This window comes from Pseudophryne corroboree, chromosome 7, assembly GCF_028390025.1.
Source record: "Pseudophryne corroboree isolate aPseCor3 chromosome 7, aPseCor3.hap2, whole genome shotgun sequence".
Lineage (NCBI taxonomy): Eukaryota > Metazoa > Chordata > Amphibia > Anura > Myobatrachidae > Pseudophryne > Pseudophryne corroboree.
In genome coordinates this window covers 378,376,296-378,400,175 of record NC_086450.1, presented here as the reverse complement: position 1 = coordinate 378,400,175, position 23,880 = coordinate 378,376,296, and the positions used below count along the sequence as shown (strand labels likewise).

Below are 23,880 nucleotides of genomic sequence, written 5' to 3'. Positions count from 1 at the left end.
CCTGGGCATAAAACAAAAAAAGCCACCTCTTGTGTGTGGGATTATTTTTACTCTAATCCTGACAATGTTTATGAAAGCATCTGCTCCATTTGTGAGGCCAAATTTAGTAGAGGTAGGAACGTTAGCCATCTAGGCGCCTCCTCCATGTTATGTCATTTCCGGCGAAGACATGACATTTATTGTACAAGATTATAATGCAATTAACATCTCATCATCAACATCCTCAGAGTAATTCTTAACGGAGGAAGTCCTTCTTGAAAATTGTTTTGTGGGGGTCCAAACAAACCAATAATTTCAGCCACAAGTGACGGTCCCTGTTGCTGAAATAATTGGTTTGTTAAACTCTACATGTCCTGTTTAATATATACAACATACGTGTGGATGGGAGGGCCCAAGAACAATTCCATCTTGCACCTTATTTCTTTGCGTTATGTGCTCTTTTGAGCATTTTTTGGTCATAGTTTATAAAACTGCCATCCTGTCTGCCACTGCAGTGCCACTCCTAGATGAGCCAGGTGTTTGTGCCACCCACTTCTGTGGCTTAGCATAGTCATTCAGCTACCTCGGTGCAACCTTTTGGCCTAAACTAGATAAAACCAATATTGTGAGCTGTGAGGTGTTCAAAATAGACTGGAAATGAGTGGAAATAAATGTTTTTATGGTTAATAATACTGTAGGAACAAAAACACTCCCAAACTCTGTGATTTAAGCTGTTTTTATTAGTATTATTATTATTTTTTTAAATTAGAACCGAAACCAAAACACACAAGGGTGGCTTTGGCAAAACCAATCCAAAACCAAAACACGGTAAAAAAAACAACAAACAAAAACAAAACCTTAAAAATGGCCAGGCAACCATCTCTAGTTCTAACATACGTAGTTCCCCCACCATCGGATTAGCGTATGTAAACTATTGGGTCTGCATTCTAATAATTTAATTTGTTGATGAAGAAAGCTACTGTATACAGTAATTTTTCCAGCTGATTTTATTTATCAAATTGAGATGTTCCATATCTGAATGTTCTCTTACGTCATATGAAACTTTTTCTACCACAGAAGCATCCCAAATTAAAATTAATTGTATAGCGGCAGTTGCTGCACCAACTTGAGCTGTACCTCACAGCTAATGCATTTTTGGTGAAACATATAATAGATTAGTATTACGTTCACCCAACCCCAAAATCCCCAAAATCCCCCTGCTTAATATATCAGCTGAAAGAACTGTTGGCTCTTTCTGTGGAATACTAAAAAGAAGGTACGACTCAGCACCAGTAAGATGAAGAATAACAGTAATTAAGTAATAACCAAAGTAGGACAATCAAAGTACGACTTATATCACTATTGTGGTGTCCGTTTGGTGGTGTGCCCAGAGTCAGAGAGAAGTATGTAAATAGTATACAGAGAAAGAGAAGACTCTTTTGTGGATGCACTCTTAGCAGTCGGTAAATACAGTGTAATATGTATAGAATCTAAAACATAACGTTTAATAATATGCCACTAAAATGCTCATTTGGCTCACAGAGAACAGCTAGAAAAGCGATACACAATGTGGAAAAATGCAGGGTGAGCGAATTCTCATACGATGTGCAGCTTCATCATTAGAGTCTCCCACTCTAAGGGTTCACCCGCACTCCTACAAAGAAAATTAGTGATGCTAAAAATTCTGTATGTTCTGGTCAATTTCCATATAATATGGGTTGGGGGTATACAGTCATATATCTGGACTGTAACCTACCACTTTGACCAGTACAGATGAACTGTATTAATAAGGCCACAAATGGCCAGGCATTACACAGAGCCCCACCTGGGTTTAGGTGGCACCGTACATGTAATAATAATTTATATAGAAAGAATTGTAAGGTATCCACTTGTGAGCAAATACTAAAACCTGCTATATGGAAGAAAGATAGAGGTGCTTCTGCTGTTAGTGTTAAAGGTTTTAACAATGTCCTAGTGGTTCTCTAGACCCCTACAACACTCGGTATTCCTTGGAGGTCGCCCTTCCAGGTACTAACCAAGCTCAAACCGCTTGGCTTCCAAGATCAGACGAGATCGGGCATATGTGGTGTGGAATGGTAGTAGAGTCTCTGAACTGATAAAGGCACTTATAAGAGAGCACCAGAAAAGTAAATTGAGCCAGTGGATGTATACGTTGGAATTCAAGAAGTGCTTACGTTGGGTTCTCCACCAGTTACTGTTTGTATTTACAGTGGGGGAAATAAGAGTGAAAGACAGCGCTGACCAATGGAACTGTGCTATGTATTATAGACTTCTGTTCTAGAGCACTTCTTAGTTCTGTTCTGTTTGTACAGCGAGCATCTATCCTCATGTCAGTGCCATGAGACTACTCATTCCCCGGCCATTGCTGCTTGATTCTAGAATGTGTGAATAACACAGGAAAAGTAATATTGACATTTGTAATCACCCAAAATAAATCAACAAAAACATCTATCTTGTTACTGGGTAGTTGTGATGTTAGTACACTAGCTGTTGTGCCTTGCACATATCAGATGTGGCGTAGGGGTTAATAAGAGTCCAAGGACAGGATCCAGACTTAGATCTTCCCTGGAGACTCCAGCTGGTGGGTGGAAAGTAAATGCTTGAAGAAGTCCGGTAAAGAATAGGAAAAGTTCCATCTTGGCCAAGCTTTCTCCAACACAAGCTCTTCTTCCTGTAGGAATGTGATGAGACACCTATATCACATACAGGCGCAGACGTATTGTAAGCTTATAGGGCCTAATTCAGATATGGTTGTTCTTGCTCTTGCTCTCTTTTGCCATTCGCAACTGCTATTATATTCTAATATGGGCAGAAGGTAACCTGAGCATGGGGACACCCACTGCTGTAGCATCATTTCCGTCTGACAGCATACAACTGCTGATACATCGGTACCATTGATGCAAAATGGGTCATAATGCAGATTCTGAGTGCCTCTGAGGACACACAGGCTGAGCTGCTCTCCTGGGTCGCAGAGGTCGTTCCAGTAGCAAGTAAGATCGCAACTGCTAATTTATGAATCCCCAGAAAACACAATCTGAACGGCCATGACACGCCTGCGTTTATCTGACCACTCACTATTCCTACCCCTAAATGTCTACCTGTAATTAATTTTGAGACTAATTCCTCCGCCATCGCAATTCAATCGCTGCGTGTGCTCACTGCTGTTCAGACACATGTGCAGTAAGTAGACATCGACCAATTTGCATACAATAGCCGCTGTGCAACCACATCTGCAGTAGGCCCATTGTGTCCTGACTGTGTATTCAGGAAAGTTGTGAGATACTGTATTAACATAGAAAAATTGTATTTACTGTACTTGTTTGAAAACATCAATTTTCTGGAGTGATCATACTCAAGGAATTTCCTCAGACTGGCTACTGGAGCTGCCAGTGGAAAAGTCAAGAGCAGGGGGTGTGGTAATGGGATTTCCATCATCAGTTTTCTTCCCCCATTGCAAAATGCTGTGATTCTTCAATGGGGTCATGATGACTTGATTTGCAGAAAATGGCATCCTCAAACCCCTGCCCTGCTCACTATAAAACAAAGTAAGCAGCATTTGGGAGGCTGGTCTGCAGTTCTGGAAGTCTCATAGACTTTATGTGAGAATTGGCAAGAATCCAATTATTACATCAGTACTATCAGCCACAATCACTGACACAAAGGAAGATGGATAAATAGTTTAATGGTGTTTCCACCAAGTAACCCTAATATCTGCATTGCACAGCAGAAATAGAGACTTACCAGTCCAGGCAATGTTTTACCTGTCTTTAACTGTTCAGTTTTAGTGGACCTGTGCCCACTGTACCCTTGGTATCCTAGGAAAGGAACCTAGTGTGATCTTCAGATACTGTATTATTATTATTATTATTTATCACCAGTTATTTATATAGCTCACACACATATTCTGCAGCGCTTTACAGAGAATATTTGACCATTCACATCAGTCCCTGCCCCAGTGGAGCTTACAATCTATATTCCCTACCACATGTACACACAGACACATTCTCGCTGGGGTTAATTTTGATTTGGAGCCAATTAACCTTCCAGTATATTATTGGATTGTGGGAGGAAACCGGAGTACCCGGAGGAAACCCACGCAAGTACAGGAGAATATACAAACTTCACACAGTTAGGGCCGTGGTGGGAATCGAACCCATGACCTCAGTGCTGTGAGTCAGTAACTGTTATGCACACCAGTGCCAGCAGGAAAGTACTGGTGTCAGAACTGTTATGCACTCCAGTGTCTGCAGGAATGTACTGGTGTTTGAACTGTTATGCAAAACAGATGGACTCACAGACAAACTGGGGGATATGACATAACGTACACAGAAGGTGATAGGGTAACAAAATACACACAAAGTGAACAGAGAAGCCCAGAGGCTAAGGAACTGGGTATCTCCCTTGTATTAGAACTGCTAAGATGGAAAAAGCAAGATGTTGTGTTTTAATACGTAGAGTACCCGAAATGCTGTTGCTAAGGGCAACAGCAAAACCCTAAAGGGTTACCAACGGGTGTGGCAGTAAACTCCTTGGTCAGAGATGGAATGATAGACACAAGGAGAATCTCCACAATCCAAATTCTCACTTGCAGTGCACAGGTTTTAGCTTACTGCCACTAAACTGACCCCTGACACCTAGCACAGTGAGACAGGATTAGACAGGCAAGTCTTAGAATACAGCCGCAAACTTGCTAAGTTCACAGAGTAGTAACAGAACCCCAGCAAGCTAAACGACTGACTCCAGTCTTACTGCTAGGTCTGGATTGGCAGAGTGTAATACCAAATTCCCAGGCCTATTTGCAGTAAGCAACAAACAAATACAAAGCTACACAGTACTGGCTAACGTTCATGAACTGACTAACCAACAAAGATTCAGCAGCATCTGCTTACCCTGAAAAGAGGCCTTATAAAGCAGGTGCTGTCCACGCCCCACTCAGACCTCACAGACTGTGAGCACAAAAACCAGCACCGGATCCCCTGCCGTGCACAGAGCCTATAACCACTGCACAGCAAAAGACCCGAACCGGAGTATCAGCTGCGCTCAGGTTACTCCACTAGCACTTGTCTCCTGGTTGCCATGACGACGTGGCAGCACAGGGCAGGAGACCCTAACAGTACCCCCCCTCTGACGAGGGGTCAAAGAACCCCTACCACCGGGTTTATCGGGGAACTGCGAGAAGAAAGAGCGTATCAGTCTGGGGGCATGAAGATCACAACTGCGCACCCACGACCGCTCCTCCGGGCCATACCCCTTCCAGTGCACCAAAAATGACAGCCGACCCCGAACCACCTTGGAGTCAAGAATCCTTTCAACAACAAACTCCCTCTGGCCACGTATCAGAAGAGGGGAAGGTCTTCCACTGGTAGAAGGATTACTAATCGCCCGTTTTAAAAGGGAACAATGAAATGTTTTATTGATACCCAAAGAACGGGGCAGATCTAACTGAAATGCCACCGGATTGATAACCCTGGTGATCTTATAAGGGCCGATGAACCGGGGCCCTAACTTATGAGATGGCTGTCTCAACTTCAAATTCTTGGTAGACAACCAGACGAAGTCTCCTAATTTGAAGCTGCAGGGTCTTTTCCGCTTATCAAAAACCCTTTTGGTCACTAATGACACAGACACAAGGGCTTTCTTCACTTTCCGCCAAATACCTCTAAGGACCGAAACCACAGAGGAACCACCAGGCGTGGAGTCCACGGGGTCAAAAGAATTGGCCTTAGGATGATGCCCATACACACAAAGGAAGGGAGAGATCCCTGTAGCAGAGTGAGCCGCGTTGTTATAGGCAAACTCCGCCATGGACAGATGAGCAACCCAGTCAGTCTGACACTTGGAGACATAACACCTGAGGAACTGCTCCAAGGACTGGTTCACCCTTTCAGTCTGCCCATTAGACTGCAGATGGTAGCCTGACGACAAGCTGACAGAAATCTGGAGATCGGAACAAAATGCCCTCCAGAATTTGGCCACAAACTGGGATCCGCGGTCAGAGACCACATCAAGTGGCAACCCGTGGAGACGCACAACATGCAGCATAAATAATTCAGACAGGCGTCTGGCTGATGGCAGCCCAACCAGTGGAACGAAGTGCGCCATCTTCGAAAACCTGTCAACGACAACCCAGATGGCTGTCATCCCCGAGGATTTGGGCAAGTCCACCACAAAATCCATTGAAATGTGGGTCCATGGCTTAGATGGGATAGAGAGTGGATGTAATGGGCCAACAGGAACCCCTCTAGGAGTCTTATTTCGGGCACAGATGTCACATGCCCGAACCCACTGATCCACATCCTTAGCCACCGAGGGCCACCACACCGCCCTAGATAGCAACTCCCGAGTTCTGGCAATACCCGGGTGACCTGCCGACTTCTTGGCATGGAATTCCAGGAACACTCGCTGTCTTAACCTAGGAGGCACAAACAAAAGACCTACCGGAAGGTCTGGAGGAGCCTGCTCCTGTGCTCTAAGGACTAATGATAAGAGGTCCTGGGTAATGCCCACTTTAATACATGATGGGGAAACAATGGGCAACGGCTCCTCGGTGGTCTCCTGGATTGGAGCAAAACTCCGCGAGAGCGCATCAGCCTTGATGTTTTTTGACCCAGGGCGATATGTTATCAAAAAATTAAAGCGAGCAAAAAACAAAGCCCATCGTGCCTGCCTGGCATTGAGACGCTTCGCTGACTCTAAATATGCCAGATTCTTATGGTCAGTGAGAATTGAGACCACAAACTTAGCCCCCTCAAGCCAGTGTCTCCACTCCTCGAGTGCATCCTTAATAGCCAACAATTCCCGGTTACCCACGTCATAATTCATCTCGGCAGGCGAAAATTTACGGGAAAAGTAAGCACAGGGATGAAGGCGATTATCAGACACTCCCATCTGAGAAAGCACTGCCCCAATACCCATCTCAGAGGCATCCACCTCCACCACAAAAGGACGCTCTGGATCTGGGTGTCGCAGCACCTTGGCCGAAACAAATGCCCTTTTGAGACGGGCAAAAGCCGCTTTAGCCTCACAAGACCAGTGAGCAACATCCGCCCCTTTCTTAGTGAGTGCCACCAAGGGCGCCACTATAGACGAAAATCCAGCGATAAATCGTCTATAAAAATTCGCAAAGCCCAGGAAACGCTGAAGCGCCTTCAAACTAGTGGGCTGCACCCAATCCAGGACTGCCTGTACCTTGGAACCCTCCATTTGGAAACCTTCTGGGGAGATAATATATCCTAGAAATGCGATTTGCTGAACTTCAAATTCGCACTTCTCCAGCTTTGCCCCAAGCCGGTGGTCTCTGAGTTTCTGGAGGACTAAGCGTACATGCTTCCGATGTTCCTCCAGGGAATGGGAGAAGATTAGGATGTCATCTAAGTATACAACTAAGAATCTATCCAAATATTCCCTGAGCACATCATTCATGAAATCCTGGAAGACTGCCGGGGCATTACAGAGCCCAAAAGGCATCACCAAATATTCATAATGCCCTGAGTGGGTATTAAAGGCAGTCTTCCATTCATCCCCCTCTCTTATTCGGATTAGATTGTACGCACCGCGTAGGTCAATCTTAGAAAAAATGGTGGCAGTACGAAGCTGGTCAAACAAGACCGAAATGAGAGGCAGTGGGTATGAGTTTTTAATCGTGATACGGTTCAATTCCCTGAAGTCGATGCAGGGTCGCAACGAACCGTCCTTTTTACCCACGAAGAAGAACCCCGACCCAACTGGAGACTGTGAAGGTCTGATAAATCCCTTAGCCAAGTTCTCCTGAATGTACTCTGCCATAGCCTGAGTCTCAGGACGTGACAGGGAGTACAACCTGCTCTTGGGAAGCTTAGCATTTGGCAACAAATCAATGGCACAGTCATAGGGGCGATGGGGAGGTAGTACCTCTGCAACTTTTTTGGAGAACACGTCCGCAAAATCTGCATAACACCCTGGCAATCCTGGCAAACTTAGCTGCGAGAGCCTGACTGGAAGGCTCAAGCAACTCCTGAAACAATCAGTACCCCAACTAAGAATCTCCCCAGAGACCCAGTCAAATTGAGGATTATGGGCCCTTAACCAGGGTAACCCCAACACCAATGGGGCAAAAGTACAGACAGTCACATAAAAGGACAATTTTTCAGAGTGTGTGGCTCCAATAAACAAAGAAATCTGGCTAGTGCAAGAGGTAATTTTACCTTGGGATAATGGTTCCCCGTTTAACCCACAAATCTCAATTTCCGATGCCAAGGGTACTAAGGGAACAGAGTGTTTCAGGGCGAATTGGCGGTCCATAAAAACCCCGTCGGCCCCACTGTCCACAAAGGCCTCAGTCTTGACAGTTTGACCGAGGATCTTCAAGGTCACCGGAATGATAAAAGTCTTCTTGGGAAATTCTGACTTCTGGCCTGACAGGATATTTCCCATCACCCTCAGGCCCTGAAGTTTTCCGGCTTTTCTGGGCATGATACTACCACATGACCTTTATTCCCACAGTACAAACACAACCCCTGCTGTCTCCTCCGCGTCTTCTCACGCGAGGAGAGGCGGGTAGCCCCAATCTGCATAGGCTCCTCAGAAAATTCCTCAGAGTCTGAGGTTCCCTTGGGAAGGAAGGAAATCTCAGTCTCCCTTTCAAGCCTACGCTCTCTCAGCCGTCTATCCACCCGGATGGATAACTGCATGAGCTGATCCAAGCTATCAGGCAAGGGATATTGTACCAGTTGGTCCTTTATCTGGTTAGAAAGACCTCTTCGGTACTGGTGTCTCAGGGCTGGGTCATTCCACTGGGTATCATGGGCCAACCTCCGAAACTCCGTACAGTAAACCTCAACTGGCCTGCGCCCTTGCTTAAGGATCGAAATCTGAGCCTCGGCTGAGGCCGTCTTGTCAGGGTCATCATACAACATGCCCAGTGCCGTAAAAAAAGCATCAACACTTTTAAGCGACGGACAGTCAGGCTGCAACCCATATGCCCAGACCTGTGGGTCTCCTTGTAGCAAGGAAATCACTATGCCCACCCGCTGAATCTCCGACCCAGAAGACTGAGGCCTAAGCCGGAAGTATAGCTTGCAGCTCTCCTTGAAACAAAAGAACTGCGAGCGATCTCCAGAAAAACGATCCGGGAGATTTACTTTCGGCTCCTTAACCCCTGCAGGTGCTGCTGCTGCGGGAGCTCCGCCAGCAGCCTGGGAGGTGTGCATTTTAATGGACAAATCATTAAATTGTCGAGTCAGGACCTGCACCTGATCGACCACCTGTTGCAACGTATTTTGAGGGGTATGCTCCATATTCCCACAAAATTTCAACAGGAGTATTAGGCTGCTGAATATGTTATGCACACCAGTGCCAGCAGGAAAGTACTGGTGTCAGAACTGTTATGCACTCCAGTGTCTGCAGGAATGTACTGGTGTTTGAACTGTTATGCAAAACAGATGGACTCACAGACAAACTGGGGGATATGACATAACGTACACAGAAGGTGATAGGGTAACAAAATACACACAAAGTGAACAGAGAAGCCCAGAGGCTAAGGAACTGGGTATCTCCCTTGTATTAGAACTGCTAAGATGAAAAAAGCAAGATGTTGTGTTTTAATACGTAGAGTACCCGAAATGCTGTTGCTAAGGGCAACAGCAAAACCCTAAAGGGTTACCAACGGGTGTGGCAGTAAACTCCTTGGTCAGAGATGGAATGATAGACACAAGGAGATTCTCCACAATCCTAATTCTCACTTGCAGTGCACAGGTTCAGCTTACTGCCACTAAACTGACCCCTGACACCTAGCACAGTGAGACAGGATTAGACAGGCAAGTCTTAGAATACAGCCGCAAACTTGCTAAGTTCACAGAGTAGTAACAGAACCCCAGCAAGCTAAACGACTGACTCCAGTCTTACTGCTAGGTCTGGATTGGCAGAGTGTAATACCAAATTCCCAGGCCTATTTGCAGTAAGCAACAAACAAATACAAAGCTACACAGTACTGGCTAACGTTCATGAACTGACTAACCAACAAAGATTCAGCAGCATCTGCTTACCCTGAAAAGAGGCCTTATAAAGCAGGTGCTGTCCACGCCCCACTCAGACCTCACAGACTGTGAGCACAAAAACCAGCACCGGATCCCCTGCCGTGCACAGAGCCTATAACCACTGCACAGCAAAAGACCCGAACCGGAGTATCAGCTGCGCTCAGGTTACTCCACTAGCACTTGTCTCCTGGTTGTCATGACGACGTGGCAGCACAGGGCAGGAGACCCTAACAGTAACGCTAACCATTACACCATCCGTACTGCCTAGAATACGATAGCCCATCCACTTCAAATTTTATATGTTGCGCATTCAAAGACAGCCGTTTATTACATCAGTGGTTTGCAGAGGAGCATCTTAGAATACACAGCACATCATATTAGAGTTACTAGGGCCACTCTATCAGCTTCAAAAAGTATGGCCACTCTCCCCTGACCTTTCTCTTTAACAAGACGCTTTGCCCGTAGAACTGCAGCTCATTGGATGGTTTTTGTATTGTGCACCAATCAATATAAACTATACAGACTGTTGTGCATGAAAATCCAATAAAATATTTACTTGGAAACTTAAACTATCCCAACTGGTAGCAACAATTATTCCACGGTAAATTTGCCAATAGAATTGGAGTGCACAGGCCTGTGGTTGTATGGTCAATTGACACAGATATGCTAAGCTATTTTTTAATTAGCTAGTCAAGGTCAAGATGACAATAGTATTTCATTTTTATTGATGATTGTGACACTTACATGTTGATCTGATTTCCTAAAACACAAATAAGGTCTTTGAGAATAATTAACCCTGGTTTTGCTTGAAGACAGCTCAAAGGACAACTAAGTGAGGGATAATTGAATAATTCCAACTGGATGGTTCCAGCATTTCAGATTAATTCTTTAATCAGAGTTCCCTGATGAAAGTGTACTTCTGAAATGTTGGAACTATCTAAAGGAGTAGTAGCACTTTGTTTGCAAGCTCCCAATGCTCCTTGGGTCCTCTGCATGTCTTATTTGCTTACAAGCAGCTGGGCAACTGCTGCTTTAATTTTGAGGATTGCCATTCCCCTTAGATTTTATATAGGATAAATAAATAATCACCAACCTGCAGAGAAAGGCATAAATGCCTCCTGTCGAACAAATTTCCCAGATGCATCCAGAAAGTGATTTGGGTTAAAAGCATATGGAGTTTTCCATTGAGACTTGTCATACAAAACTGAAGTCAGGAACGGAATGACCTCTGTTCCCTGCGGATCATAAATGAACACATTGTGCAAGACTGACTAATAAAGCTGATAGATGGTATAAGTGACGCTGAGCCTAGTGATCTGGTAAATCATGCTTACAGCTAGCGTTCACTGGGACCACTATATAATAGACACAGGAAGAATGTCAGCCATCCTCTAAATAATTTATCTCTATGGTAAACACAACATTCAAGCTCACTGGAAATCTGATATATTATAAAGAAAACATTCAATACGTTACATGACCTCTATAGTAACCTGCGTTCTACAATGGTATATCCTAAATTAGATAAATACCTTTATTTATTGTAAAGAATAGGGAATAGGATTATTTCAAAGTAGTCATCTTAAGTTCAACTACAGAATTATATGCGATTTGTAACATAAAGAAATTTATGAATGTGGAATTTTACTTAGCAAGTACCAACAAAGATGTCTTTTATTAAGTGTATGAAGTTATGTGTTGACAGATGTCTTGTGACTTGCATGTGTTTTAATTACCTCTGACTAAATTTTTCGGTTCAAAATAAATGTGAGTTTTCCCATTGTCACTGCATACAAGCAGCGGGATATAAATTTCTTCTGGATCAGTATACAAAGCATACATGTTAGCAGGCCTGATGCTACCCGCTCAGCGAAGGGATGCAGAGCAGGTAGGCGCCACGCTGGAGAGGCGCTCTCCCTGCTCTGCGCCTGTCATACTGTATATGACAGACAGCGGCGCTGGCAGCTCTGTGGAGTATGTGTACAAGGTTTGTATGGTATGGACTGAAAATTGGACTGTGGAGCTGATATTACTTCACGTGTGTAGCGCGGCGCCTGTGAAGTGTAACTTCACTTGGGTTGGGGTGCGATGGGCGGGAGCCGGAACTCAAGCAGTAGCAAGGGAAGGACTATACTTCCCCATCCGCATGTTCCACTGCTGTGGACGGACAGCAGCGCATGGTTTAGGTGTCAAGTTACTGCCATGCTCAGAGTCCACAAATGGCTCAAACTGCCTCCGCTCCCGCGTATAGTGGAAGTGCTGCTTACTTAGCCTAGTGCGGCGCCTACCAGTGCTGATGGGTGCTCTGGTGCACACCACGTAATTTCACCTATGTTGGTGGTTGAGATGCTGAGCAGCTGCTGGACCGTAGAGGCCTGACCCATACTGGGTGAAGAAGGGACAGGGCGCACGCTGACCACGCCCACCTTGAACATCACATTCTTTCGCTGCCTGTCACGCCCCCCTGCAAGCCATGTCCACTCCAACGGATTTCTCCAGTTGCCATTAGCAACATCTCGGCTCCTTCCATGGTGAGTGCTCAGTGCCATGTATGTTGTATATACTGAAGTAATAGGGGTCTATGGGACATAGTTGGTGCGGCATACACTTTATTTAGTACAATGAAGGTACACTAGTCTCCTCTCAGTCAGTTACAGTAGAGCAGGTCAGACTTCAGCACCTTCCCCAGTAAGATTGCAGCTAGCTCCACCCCCTTATGCCCCTCAGTGTCTCATATTGCTGCTGCAGCCTGCCACGCTGTCCCCCTCCGTGACCGCCATGAAGCCCCCACAGCTGCAGTCGTTGGTGCACAAGAGGCAATGCGCTCTCCTTGCCCCAAGTAAGTAAACCAGCTATACAAAGCAGCATCGTGGCCTCCGTGGGCAGAGACAGGCAGCAGCGGAGCCAGAAACCTGGTATCCCGAGCAGGTGGTCACGGCTCTGAGCGATGCACAGCACTTCAGATCACTGGGCAGTGGAAGGCACGAGGATGCACGCATCCGGATTAGCACACCCACGTAGACTCTGATCTCATTATATTGAAGACTCACTGTACCTTCCTACCTTTGTGTTCTGTTACTTTGTCACACCTCTCTATGTTCTGTCCCAGGTTGTGTCAGCACCCCTGTGTTCTGTCACAGTGTCACCCCCCCTCTGTGTTCTGTCCCAGTCACTGTGTCACACACACCCCCTTTGTATTCTGTCCCAGTCACTGTGTCACACCCCCCCCTCTGTATTCTATCCCAGTCACGGTGTCACACACACCCCTCTGTGTTCTGTCCCAGTCACTGTGCCACCTAGTTAATGTGTCAAAACCCCCCCCATGTTCTCTCCCAGCCACTGTGCCCCCCTCCACTGGATTTCCAGCGGACTACACCCCTTTTATGCAACACATGCCGTGGCTCCATCTATATGGGAGGGAGGGCGCAAATGTATAATTTGTAGGAGGGCGCCAAACACCCTAGCACCAGCCCTGCATGTTAGCAATCTAGAGGCTGTACTCTCTTGCCTTTGCGTTCTCTATTGGAAGATGGTTCTTTGGAAAACCAGTTGTATTACTGGATGATAGAGTTGTGTTTCCTGTCCTGCACTGATTTCTCATTCAACACCAGAGATCAATGTCCTGGAGGAAATAAATATTTATCAGCATTTATGTGGCTGGCAGAAGGGGATCCCGGCGTCTGTATGCTGAGCGCCGGGATCCTAACCGCCGGGATCATAACTACATTCTAGCAGAAGCTCTGTCTTCCAAATCAGTGTCTTTCTTCTCTTCCCTTTCTTCTCTTCCCTTTCTTCCTGTCACAATTCCTCTGTTGTGAAATGGTTACAACTGATTAATATACTTAATACAATTTTTGCATCGCTCTTACGAAAGAACATTCCCCAAACTCACCTTAGGGATACAGTAACCTCGGAAATACACATCATTTGCAGTTGTGTGAGGCAAATTCAGGGGAACAATATTAGCGAACCTCTGTACTTCATGTATCACTGCATCAGTATAAGGCATACTCCTTCTATCATCGACCGTAGGCATCTGTCCTGGTTTAATATGTGTCCTGATTTCCTCCTGCACCCTTTCTACAGAACACCAAACACATATTTATTATCACAATATGATACTGTATATGTTTGTACTTTTATCACTGTTAGCAGGGCCGAAACTAGGATTTCCATCACCCGGGGCAAGGCAGTAATTTGGCGCCTCCACCCACCCACAAAAAATAGAAAAAACCTCAGCAAAACAAACTCTGTCAGACTAAAATAATCAGATTATCAAAACATTTGAAAAAAAGGGGATTCTATTGGGCAATATTCCCCTATGTGCCTCAAATGCCCTATGCGTCACATGCTTCCCCAGCAGCATGTTCCACTACATGCTCCTCTGTGTGTCCTCATACACTGCACTATATCATAACACTTCATCACTGCACTGCATTCCCCTGTCCACTGCACTACATCACTATACTACATCCTCTACATGCTGAACTACATCACTACACTACATGCCCCTATGCACTGCACTACATACCCTATATGCTACACTACATCACTACACTACATCTCCTTATATGCTACACCACATTAGTGCTCTACATGTCCCTATATACTGCAATACATTACTACACTACATACCCTATATGGTACACTACATCACTACACTACATCCCCCTATAGGCTACAGCAAATCCCCCCATCTGGGAGGCAAAGCGGAAGTTGATACTTCTAAATTGGAAGCACGGTGCACTTCTATAGCTTGTATAGTGCACCGCACGCTAGTCGCAGCACTGCATGGCAAAGAAGAGAGTTTAAGACAGTAGCCAGCATAGGAGAGATCCCAGGTACTGGAGCTCACCCGCACAGTGTTGGAGCCAGCTGCGGGCAGACATGTGGGTCAGCGATATTGCCCCTGGAGCTGTCTGCTGTCTCACTGGAGCAGCGCAGCACTGCCAGTAAAAAAAAAACACAAAAAAACCCTGCTCCTCTGTAACTCCTTGGCGCCCCTCAAATCCTGCACCCGGGGCGCATGCTTCCTTAGCCAACCCCCACCCCCACCACCACCACCATTCTGTGTAGTTCCTGTCTGGTACTGAGCTAATTTATATAACTGGTTTAGTTTTCAGAGTCCTTCCATGTCTTTCATGGATCCTATTGGCAAGACTAAGAAGCAGGGGCGGATTAAAAGAGGAGAGGGCCCATGTGCAGACTCTGCGTGTGCCCCCTCTTCTCTGGCAGCGGCCGCAGTGCTGTAGTCTCTGGCTTGGTGCCAGAGTCTATTGCACATGCGCAGGTCTCCGAGAGTATAGCGCCACGCCTTAAAACAAACAAATGTAACATTTTAATGGAGTTCATGAGAATACCAAATTCCTATGGATATAGATTCAACTATATCCTATAATAAAACAAGTTTTCCTCAATGAAGTTAATGTAGGTAACAGATACAGGTTGAGTATCCCATATCCAAATATTCCGAAATACGGAATATTCCGAAATACGGAATTTTTTGAGTGAGAGTGAAATAGTGAAAGCTTTGTTTTCTGATGGCTCAATGTACACAAACTTTGTTTAATACACAAAGTTATTAAAAATATTGTATTAAATTACCTTCAGGCTGTGTGTATAAGGTGTATATGAAACATAAATGAATTCTGTGAATGTACACACACTTTGTTTAATACACAAAGTTATTATAAATATTGGCTAAAATGACCTTCAGGCTGTGTGTATAAGGTGTATATGTAACATAAATGCATTCTGTGCTTATATTTAGGTCCCATCACCATGATATCTCATTATGGTATGCAATTATTCCAAAATACGGAAAAATCCCATATCCAAAATACCTCTGGTCCCAGGCATTTTGGATAAGGGAGACTCAACCTGTACCATTGTTTCAAGCTATATCAATCCCACATTTCGCCTGTAACAATAATGCCACATACTAGTAACAATTATAAATTCATAATCTTACTCCATTTACAATACCATCCCGCCCTTCTATAATCCCAAATTACTGTTTAGTTACTGTTTAATTACTGTACTGCTAGTACCCCAGATATAACCTTATGTCCTTCATTCCTAATTACCTAACCGCTCAACAGACCCTAAACTCATTTTACCCAAATCCTCATTTTAGTTAATCCACTCCCTTCCCCTTCATGTTCACCCATCCACTCATAATAAATGATAGATAGGAATAAGATCGTACATTAAATAATTTTAAATTAATCAACAGTCATGACAATCTATCATTATTCTGCTGGTACACTCCCAGAACAGTTAGACCTGGGTTTTTAAAGAAGAAGTGTAACATTGTACTTTCTTGAAAGTTTTTCATTGTTTCTTTTCACCTGCTCTAAAGCCTTATACAGGGCGTGCTTATATGCAGCAGTGTTTACTTTAGTTACTGTTTCTTAACCATACTTACCTACTTCTGAGTCCTCCTCTCCGGGAGAAGCCCAGAAAGGAGGCACTGCAGGGAACTTTGGGGGACAAGACCTGACTCTGACATCATCAAGCCACGCCCCCACCTTGGGAAAACACCATGATTTGTGGGTCACGGGGAGGGGGCGTGGCTAAAATGAGGTGATTTGGGGCTCGTACCCATAGTTTTCGGCTCCTTTGAGGCTAACTAACAACTGGAACAGTTCTCTGGACTCCCTATGCTTTAATACTTCAATCAGTCCTAGTTAACTTGTAGCAGTGCCACTTCTATTTAGTAGACATCCCATGTAGAGTTCTACCACTTTACCGCTAGCTGGGACTCTATGAAGCAATCACTACCCCTTCATTAGTGACTGATCCGGACAGGACTACCCAAAAATACTGCTGCAGGCTCTTTTCTGCTATACTGCTATTTCTGGTATAGAGCAGCGATGGGACGGGGCTCCGAACGTCGGCTGTAGGACCACGGCTGTTGAAAAAAAAAGGGTACTCAGAAACCCTCATGTGTGCGCTAGTGCTGTCTACAGCAGCTTGTTCAGGAAGGGTCCAATACATACAAGGGAAACCAAAATAAAAGTATGAGCAGCGCCACATGGAAATCAATACATAACAAGATCGTATTAACCCAATAGAATATTAAATTATATGAAAAAAACACAATCAGAATATATCCTATATAATAAAAGGCTAAAGCTGCTCATCTCTATGGGAGAATTCAAGTGTTTTGCGCACCGGCGCCCACTAGATAGCGCCCAACAGAGCAATTCAAGTGTTTCTCTATTCAGGCACGCACAGCCACCACTGCATACATTACTGTTAAGTTGTTCCATCATTTCTACGGGCTGGTAACTAGTTACTATATAAAAGTTTCAAGATACAGCTTGATGTAAAAGTTGAACAATTTATTAGCTGCGGAAAATTGGCATAGGCCCAGTATAAGAAATATCTTAATGGGGCACAGCACCAGGACCAGGCTCAGCAGGGACATCCCCATTGCTTCTGAGTATGCCCCCCACATTCTCCTACCCACCCGTACTAAGATCTGATCAAAATAATGTTATCCCAATCCTACTTCTGCCACTAGTTGCCTGCTATTGTGTTTTTTTTTTTCGTTTTTTTTTTCATTTTCTTTCCATTGCTCGCTTCAACCCCACCATGTGTTTTTCCTGTAATGTTTACCTCCACTGATTGCACACCTTTCCATTGTGCCCTACATGCAGGGTACATCATACTACTACATAAGCATCAGTTTTCCCATATATGAACTTGGCCCTTGTATGGCTCGCCTCCCACAGTGTAACCTTCAAAGTGCGCCCAACATGGCTGCCCCATATGGTACACTTGTGGATGGGATGAAAAATACATAGGCCTGATGGTTTTGATGGAACCCTACTCTGAACTGTAGGACTCTGAAATCACCCCCATTTTGTGTAATCTCTTCTAGGGGTGGACTATTCCACCCTGGGTAATCCTACGCTGAGCGCCCAAGATGGCTGCCGCACCTGGTACCTTGTGAGGGTGGAATACACAACCCTTGGAAGTTATTACCCAAAATGCCTACACCAATCCTGCATTATGCTTTCTGTGTGCTTAAGGTTTTCTTTTATGTCTGTGTGGCTTATCTATTGTTGTATTACTCAAATCCTCTGTATCATGTGCATTGTTTTTGATATCTGTAAAGCGCCTTGAGTCCTGTTGGAGAAAGAGCACTATATAAATAAAATTATTATTATTATTATTATTAATGTTTTATGTAGCGAAAAACTTTACACAGTGTGACATATATATGGAAGTTGTCAGGTACAGTTTTCTTGTCCTTTTCAACTGACAGTAAATATTACTAAGGATAAGGATACCGGAGGAGGTATATGGATTTGTCCAAGCTACAAAGCAAATCATGGACTTCAAAAGAAGTGGACCTCCAGCAAGCATACCACTAACTTGCTGATCCTTTAGCAACAAAAATGTACCTTGTTTTTTGCTATAGAGCAGTATTTACTGACACAGAAATATTATACTTGTTCTTTGGGTAGCGACTATCCAATCATTGGTCCAACATTAATTAAATTGCTGCCTCATCCTGCCAAGGTTCTCCTGCAGTATCCATCATGCAAGTAAGTTTCAGTAACATCCAGAATGCACAAACAATATAAATCTAGGGAAAAGGCTTAAAGGGCTACTCAACCCAAAGTTTATGTTGTCACATTTTTAGGGCACGACTGCACAGATGCAGTCATTTAGGCCATGTGCTGAATGACTAGTTGAGAATATAAAGCTTAAAGCTTTGATGTTAAGGTTAGCTGATAAGGTCAGCTGCGGATCCGATTTTCCATTCTTGTTGGATTTCAAGTGGGTCAAATGTAGAGATGAGCGCCTGAAATTTTTCGGGTTTTGTGTTTTGGTTTTGGGTTCGGTTCCGCGGCCGTGTTTTGGGTTCGAACGCGTTTTGGCAAAACCTCACCGAATTTTTTTTGTCAGATTCGGGTGTGTTTTGGATTCGGGTGTTTTTTTCAAAAAACACTAAAAAACAGCTTAAATCATAGAATTTGGGGGTCATTTTGATCCCAAAGTATTATTAACCTCAAAAACCATAATTTACACTCATTTTCAGTCTATTCTGAATACCTCACACCTCACAATATTATTTTTAGTCCTAAAATTTGCACCGAGGTCGCTGTGTGAGTAAGATAAGCGACCCTAGTGGCCGACACAAACACCGGGCCCATCTAGGAGTGGCACTGCAGTGTCACGCAGGATGTCCCTTCCAAAAAACCCTCCCCAAACAGCACATGACGCAAAGAAAAAAAGAGGCGCAATGAGGTAGCTGTGTGAGTAAGATTAGCGACCCTAGTGGCCGACACAAACACCGGGCCCATCTAGGAGTGGCACTAAAGTGTCACGCAGGATGGCCCTTCCAAAAAACCCTCCCCAAACTGCACATGACGCAAAGAAAAAAAGAGGCGCAATGAGGTAGCTGTGTGAGTAAGATTAGCGACCCTAGTGGCCGACACAAACACCAGGCCCATCTAGGAGTGGCACTGCAGTGTCACGCAGGATGTCCCTTCCAAAAAACCCTCCCCAAACAGCACATGACGCAAAGAAAAAAAGAGGCACAATGAGGTAGCTGTGTGAGTAAGATTAGCGACCCTAGTGGCCGACACAAACACCGGGCCCATCTAGGAGTGGCACTGCAGTGTCACGCAGGATGGCCCTTCCAAAAAACCCTCCCCAAACAGCACATGACGCAAAGAAAAAAAGAGGCGCAATGAGGTAGCTGACTGTGTGAGTAAGATTAGCGACCCTAGTGGTCGACACAAACACCGGGCCCATTTAGGAGTGGCACTGCAGTGTCACGCAGGATGTCCCTTCCAAAAAACCCTCCCCAATCAGCACATGATGCAAAGAAAAAGAAAAGAAAAAAGAGGTGCAAGATGGAATTGTCCTTGGGCCCTCCCACCCACCCTTATGTTGTATAAACAAAACAGGACATGCACACTTTAACCAACCCATCATTTCAGTGACAGGGTCTGCCACACGACTGTGACTGATATGACGGGTTGGTTTGGACCCCCCCCAAAAAAGAAGCAATTAATCTCTCCTTGCACAAACTGGCTCTACAGAGGCAAGATGTCCACCTCATCATCACCCTCCGATATATCACCGTGTACATCCCCCTCCTCACAGATTATCAATTCGTCCCCACTGGAATCCACCATCTCAGCTCCCTGTGTACTTTGTGGAGGCAATTGCTGCTGGTCAATGTCTCCGCGGAGGAATTGATTATAATTCATTTTAATGAACATCATCTTCTCCACATTTTCTGGATGTAACCTCGTACGCCGATTGCTGACAAGGTGAGCGGCGGCACTAAACACTCTTTCGGAGTACACACTTGTGGGAGGGCAACTTAGGTAGAATAAAGCCAGTTTGTGCAAGGGCCTCCAAATTGCCTCTTTTTCCTGCCAGTATAAGTACGGACTGTGTGACGTGCCTACTTGGATGCGGTCACTCATATAATCCTCCACCATTCTATCAATGTTGAGAGAATCATATGCAGTGACAGTAGACGACATGTCCATAATCGTTGTCAGGTCCTTCAGTCCGGACCAGATGTCAGCATCAGCAGTCGCTCCAGACTGCCCTGCATCACCGCCAGCGGGTGGGCTCGGAATTCTGAGCCTTTTCCTCGCACCCCCAGTTGCGGGAGAATGTGAAGGAGGAGATGTTGACAGGTCGCGTTCCGCTTGACTTGACAATTTTGTCACCAGCAGGTCTTTCAACCCCAGCAGACTTGTGTCTGCCGGAAAGAGAGATCCAAGGTGGGGTTTAAATCTAGGATCGAGCACGGTGGCCAAAATGTAGTGCTCTGATTTCAACAGATTGACCACCCGTGAATCCTTGTTAAGCGAATTAAGGGCTCCATCCACAAGTCCCACATGCCTAGCGGAATCGCTCCGTGTTAGCTCCTCCTTCAATGTCTCCAGCTTCTTCTGCAAAAGCCTGATGAGGGGAATGACCTGACTCAGGCTGGCAGTGTCTGAACTGACTTCACGTGTGGCAAGTTCAAAGGGCATCAGAACCTTGCACAACGTTGAAATCATTCTCCACTGCGCCTGAGACAGGTGCATTCCACCTACTATATCGTGCTCAATTGTATAGGCTTGAATGGCCTTTTGCTGCTCCTCCAACCTCTGAAGCATATAGAGGGTTGAATTCCACCTCGTTACCACTTCTTGCTTCAGATGATGGCAGGGCAGGTTCAGTAGTTTTTGGTGGTGCTCCAGTCTTCTGTACGTGGTGCCTGTACGCCGAAAGTGTCCCGCAATTCTTCTGGCCACCGACAGCATCTCTTGCACGCCCCTGTCGTTTTTCAAAAAATTCTGCACCACCAAATTCAAGGTATGTGCAAAACATGGGACGTGCTGGAATTTGCCCATATTTAATGCACACACAATATTGCTGGCGTTGTCCGATGCCACAAATCCACAGGAGAGTCCAATTGGGGTAAGCCATTCCGCGATGATCTTCCTCAGTTGCCGTAAGAGGTTTTCAGCTGTGTGCGTATTCTGGAAAGCGGTGATACAAAGCGTAGCCTGCCTAGGAAAGAGTTGGCGTTTGCGAGATGCTGCTACTGGTGCCGCCGCTGCTGTTCTTGCGGCGGGAGTCCATACATCTACCCAGTGGGCTGTCACAGTCATATAGTCCTGACCCTGCCCTGCTCCACTTGTCCACATGTCCGTGGTTAAGTGGACATTGGGTACAACTGCATTTTTTAGGACACTGGTGAGTCTTTTTCTGACGTCCGTGTACATTCTCGGTATCGCCTGCCTAGAGAAGTGGAACCTAGATGGTATTTGGTAACGGGGGCACACTGCCTCAATAAATTGTCTAGCTCCCTGTGAACTAACGGCGGATACCGGACGCACGTCTAACACCAACATAGTTGTCAAGGCCTCAGTTATCCGCTTTGCAGCAGGATGACTGCTGTGATATTTCATCTTCCTCGCAAAGGACTGTTGAACAGTCAATTGCTTACTGGAAGCAGTACAAGTGGGCTTACGACTTCCCCTCTGGGATGACCATCGACTCCCAGCAGCAACAACAGCAGCGCCAGCAGCAGTAGGCGTTACACGCAAGGATGCATCGGAGGAATCCCAGGCAGGAGAGGAATCGTCAGAATTGCCAGTGACATGGCCTGCAGGACTATTGGCATTCCTGGGGAAGGAGGAAATTGACACTGAGGGAGTTGGTGGGGTGGTTTGCGTGAGCTTGGTTACAAGAGGAAGGGATTTACTGGTCAGTGGACTGCTTCCGCTGTCACCCAAAGTTTTTGAACTTGTCACTGACTTATTATGAATGCGCTGCAGGTGACGTATAAGGGAGGATGTTCCGAGGTGGTTAACGTCCTTACCCCTACTTATTACAGCTTGACAAAGGGAACACACGGCTTGACACCTGTTGTCCGCATTTCTGGTGAAATACCTCCACACCGAAGAGCTGATTTTTTTGGTATTTTCACCTGGCATGTCAACGGCCATATTCCTCCCACGGACAACAGGTGTCTCCCCGGGTGCCTGACTTAAACAAACCACCTCACCATCAGAATCCTCCTGGTCAATTTCCTCCCCAGCGCCAGCAACACCCATATCCTCCTCATCCTGGTGTACTTCAACACTGACATCTTCAATCTGACTATCAGGAACTGGACTGCGGGTGCTCCTTCCAGCACTTGCAGGGGGCGTGCAAATGGTGGAAGGCGCATGCTCTTCACGTCCAGTGTTGGGAAGGTCAGGCATCGCAACCGACACAATTGGACTCTCCTTGTGGATTTGGGATTTCGAAGAATGCACAGTTCTTTGCTGTGCTGCTTTTGCCAGCTTGAGTCTTTTCATTTTTCTAGCGAGAGGCTGAGTGCTTCCATCCTCATGTGAAGCTGAACCACTAGTCATGAACATAGGCCAGGGCCTCAGCCGTTCCTTGCCACTCCGTGTCGTAAATGGCATATTGGCAAGTTTACGCTTCTCCTCCGACAATTTTATTTTAGGTTTTGGAGTCCTTTTTTTTCTGATATTTGGTGTTTTGGATTTGACATGCTCTGTACTATGACATTGGGCATCGGCCTTGGCAGACGACGTTGCTGGCATTTCATCGTCTCGGCCATGACTAGTGGCAGCAGCTTCAGCACGAGGTGGAAGTGGATCTTGATCTTTCCCTAATTTTGGAACCTCAACATTTTTGTTCTCCATATTTTAATAGGCACAACTAAAAGGCACCTCAGGTAAACAATGGAGATGGATACTAGTATACAATTATGGACTGCCTGCCGAGTGCAGACACAGAGGTAGCCACAGCCGTGAACTACCGTACTGTACTGTGTCTGCTGCTAATATAGACTGGTTGATAAAGAGATGTCTATGTAACTATGTATGTATAAAGAAGAAAGAAAAAAAAACCACGGTTAGGTGGTATACAATTATGGACGGACTGCCTGCCGAGTGCAGACACAGAGGTAGCCACAGCCGTGAACTACCGTACTGTACTGTGTCTGCTGCTAATATAGACTGGTTGATAAAGAGATGTCTATGTAACTATGTATGTATAAAGAAGAAAGAAAAAAAAAACACGGTTAGGTGGTATACAATTATGGACGGACTGCCTGCCGAGTGCAGACACAGAGGTAGCCACAGCCGTGAACTACCGTACTGTACTGTGTCTGCTGCTAATATAGACTGGTTGATAAAGAGATGTCTATGTAACTATGTATGTATAAAGAAGAAAGAAAAAAAAACCACGGTTAGGTGGTATACAATTATGGACGGACTGCCTGCCGAGTGCAGACACAGAGGTAGCCACAGCCGTGAACTACCGTACTGTACTGTGTCTGCTGCTAATATAGACTGGTTGATAAAGAGATGTCGTAGTA

At 45.3% G+C, this 23,880-nt stretch overlaps 1 protein-coding gene across 1 annotated transcript in view; it reads right to left on the bottom strand.

Annotated features, from left to right (window-relative positions):
• Positions 1-699: 699 nt before the first annotated feature.
• Positions 700-23,880, bottom strand: part of LOC134945336 (cytochrome P450 2K1-like) — a 119,332-nt gene continuing 96,151 nt past the window's right edge. The window contains exons 7-9 of the mRNA XM_063934540.1: positions 13,906-14,093; positions 11,107-11,248; positions 700-2,671 (exon numbers count right to left, since the gene is read on the bottom strand). Coding sequence (XP_063790610.1) covers positions 2,484-2,671; positions 11,107-11,248; positions 13,906-14,093 — 518 coding nt within the window. The 3' untranslated portion in view covers positions 700-2,483. The remainder of the gene's footprint in view (positions 2,672-11,106; positions 11,249-13,905; positions 14,094-23,880) is intronic.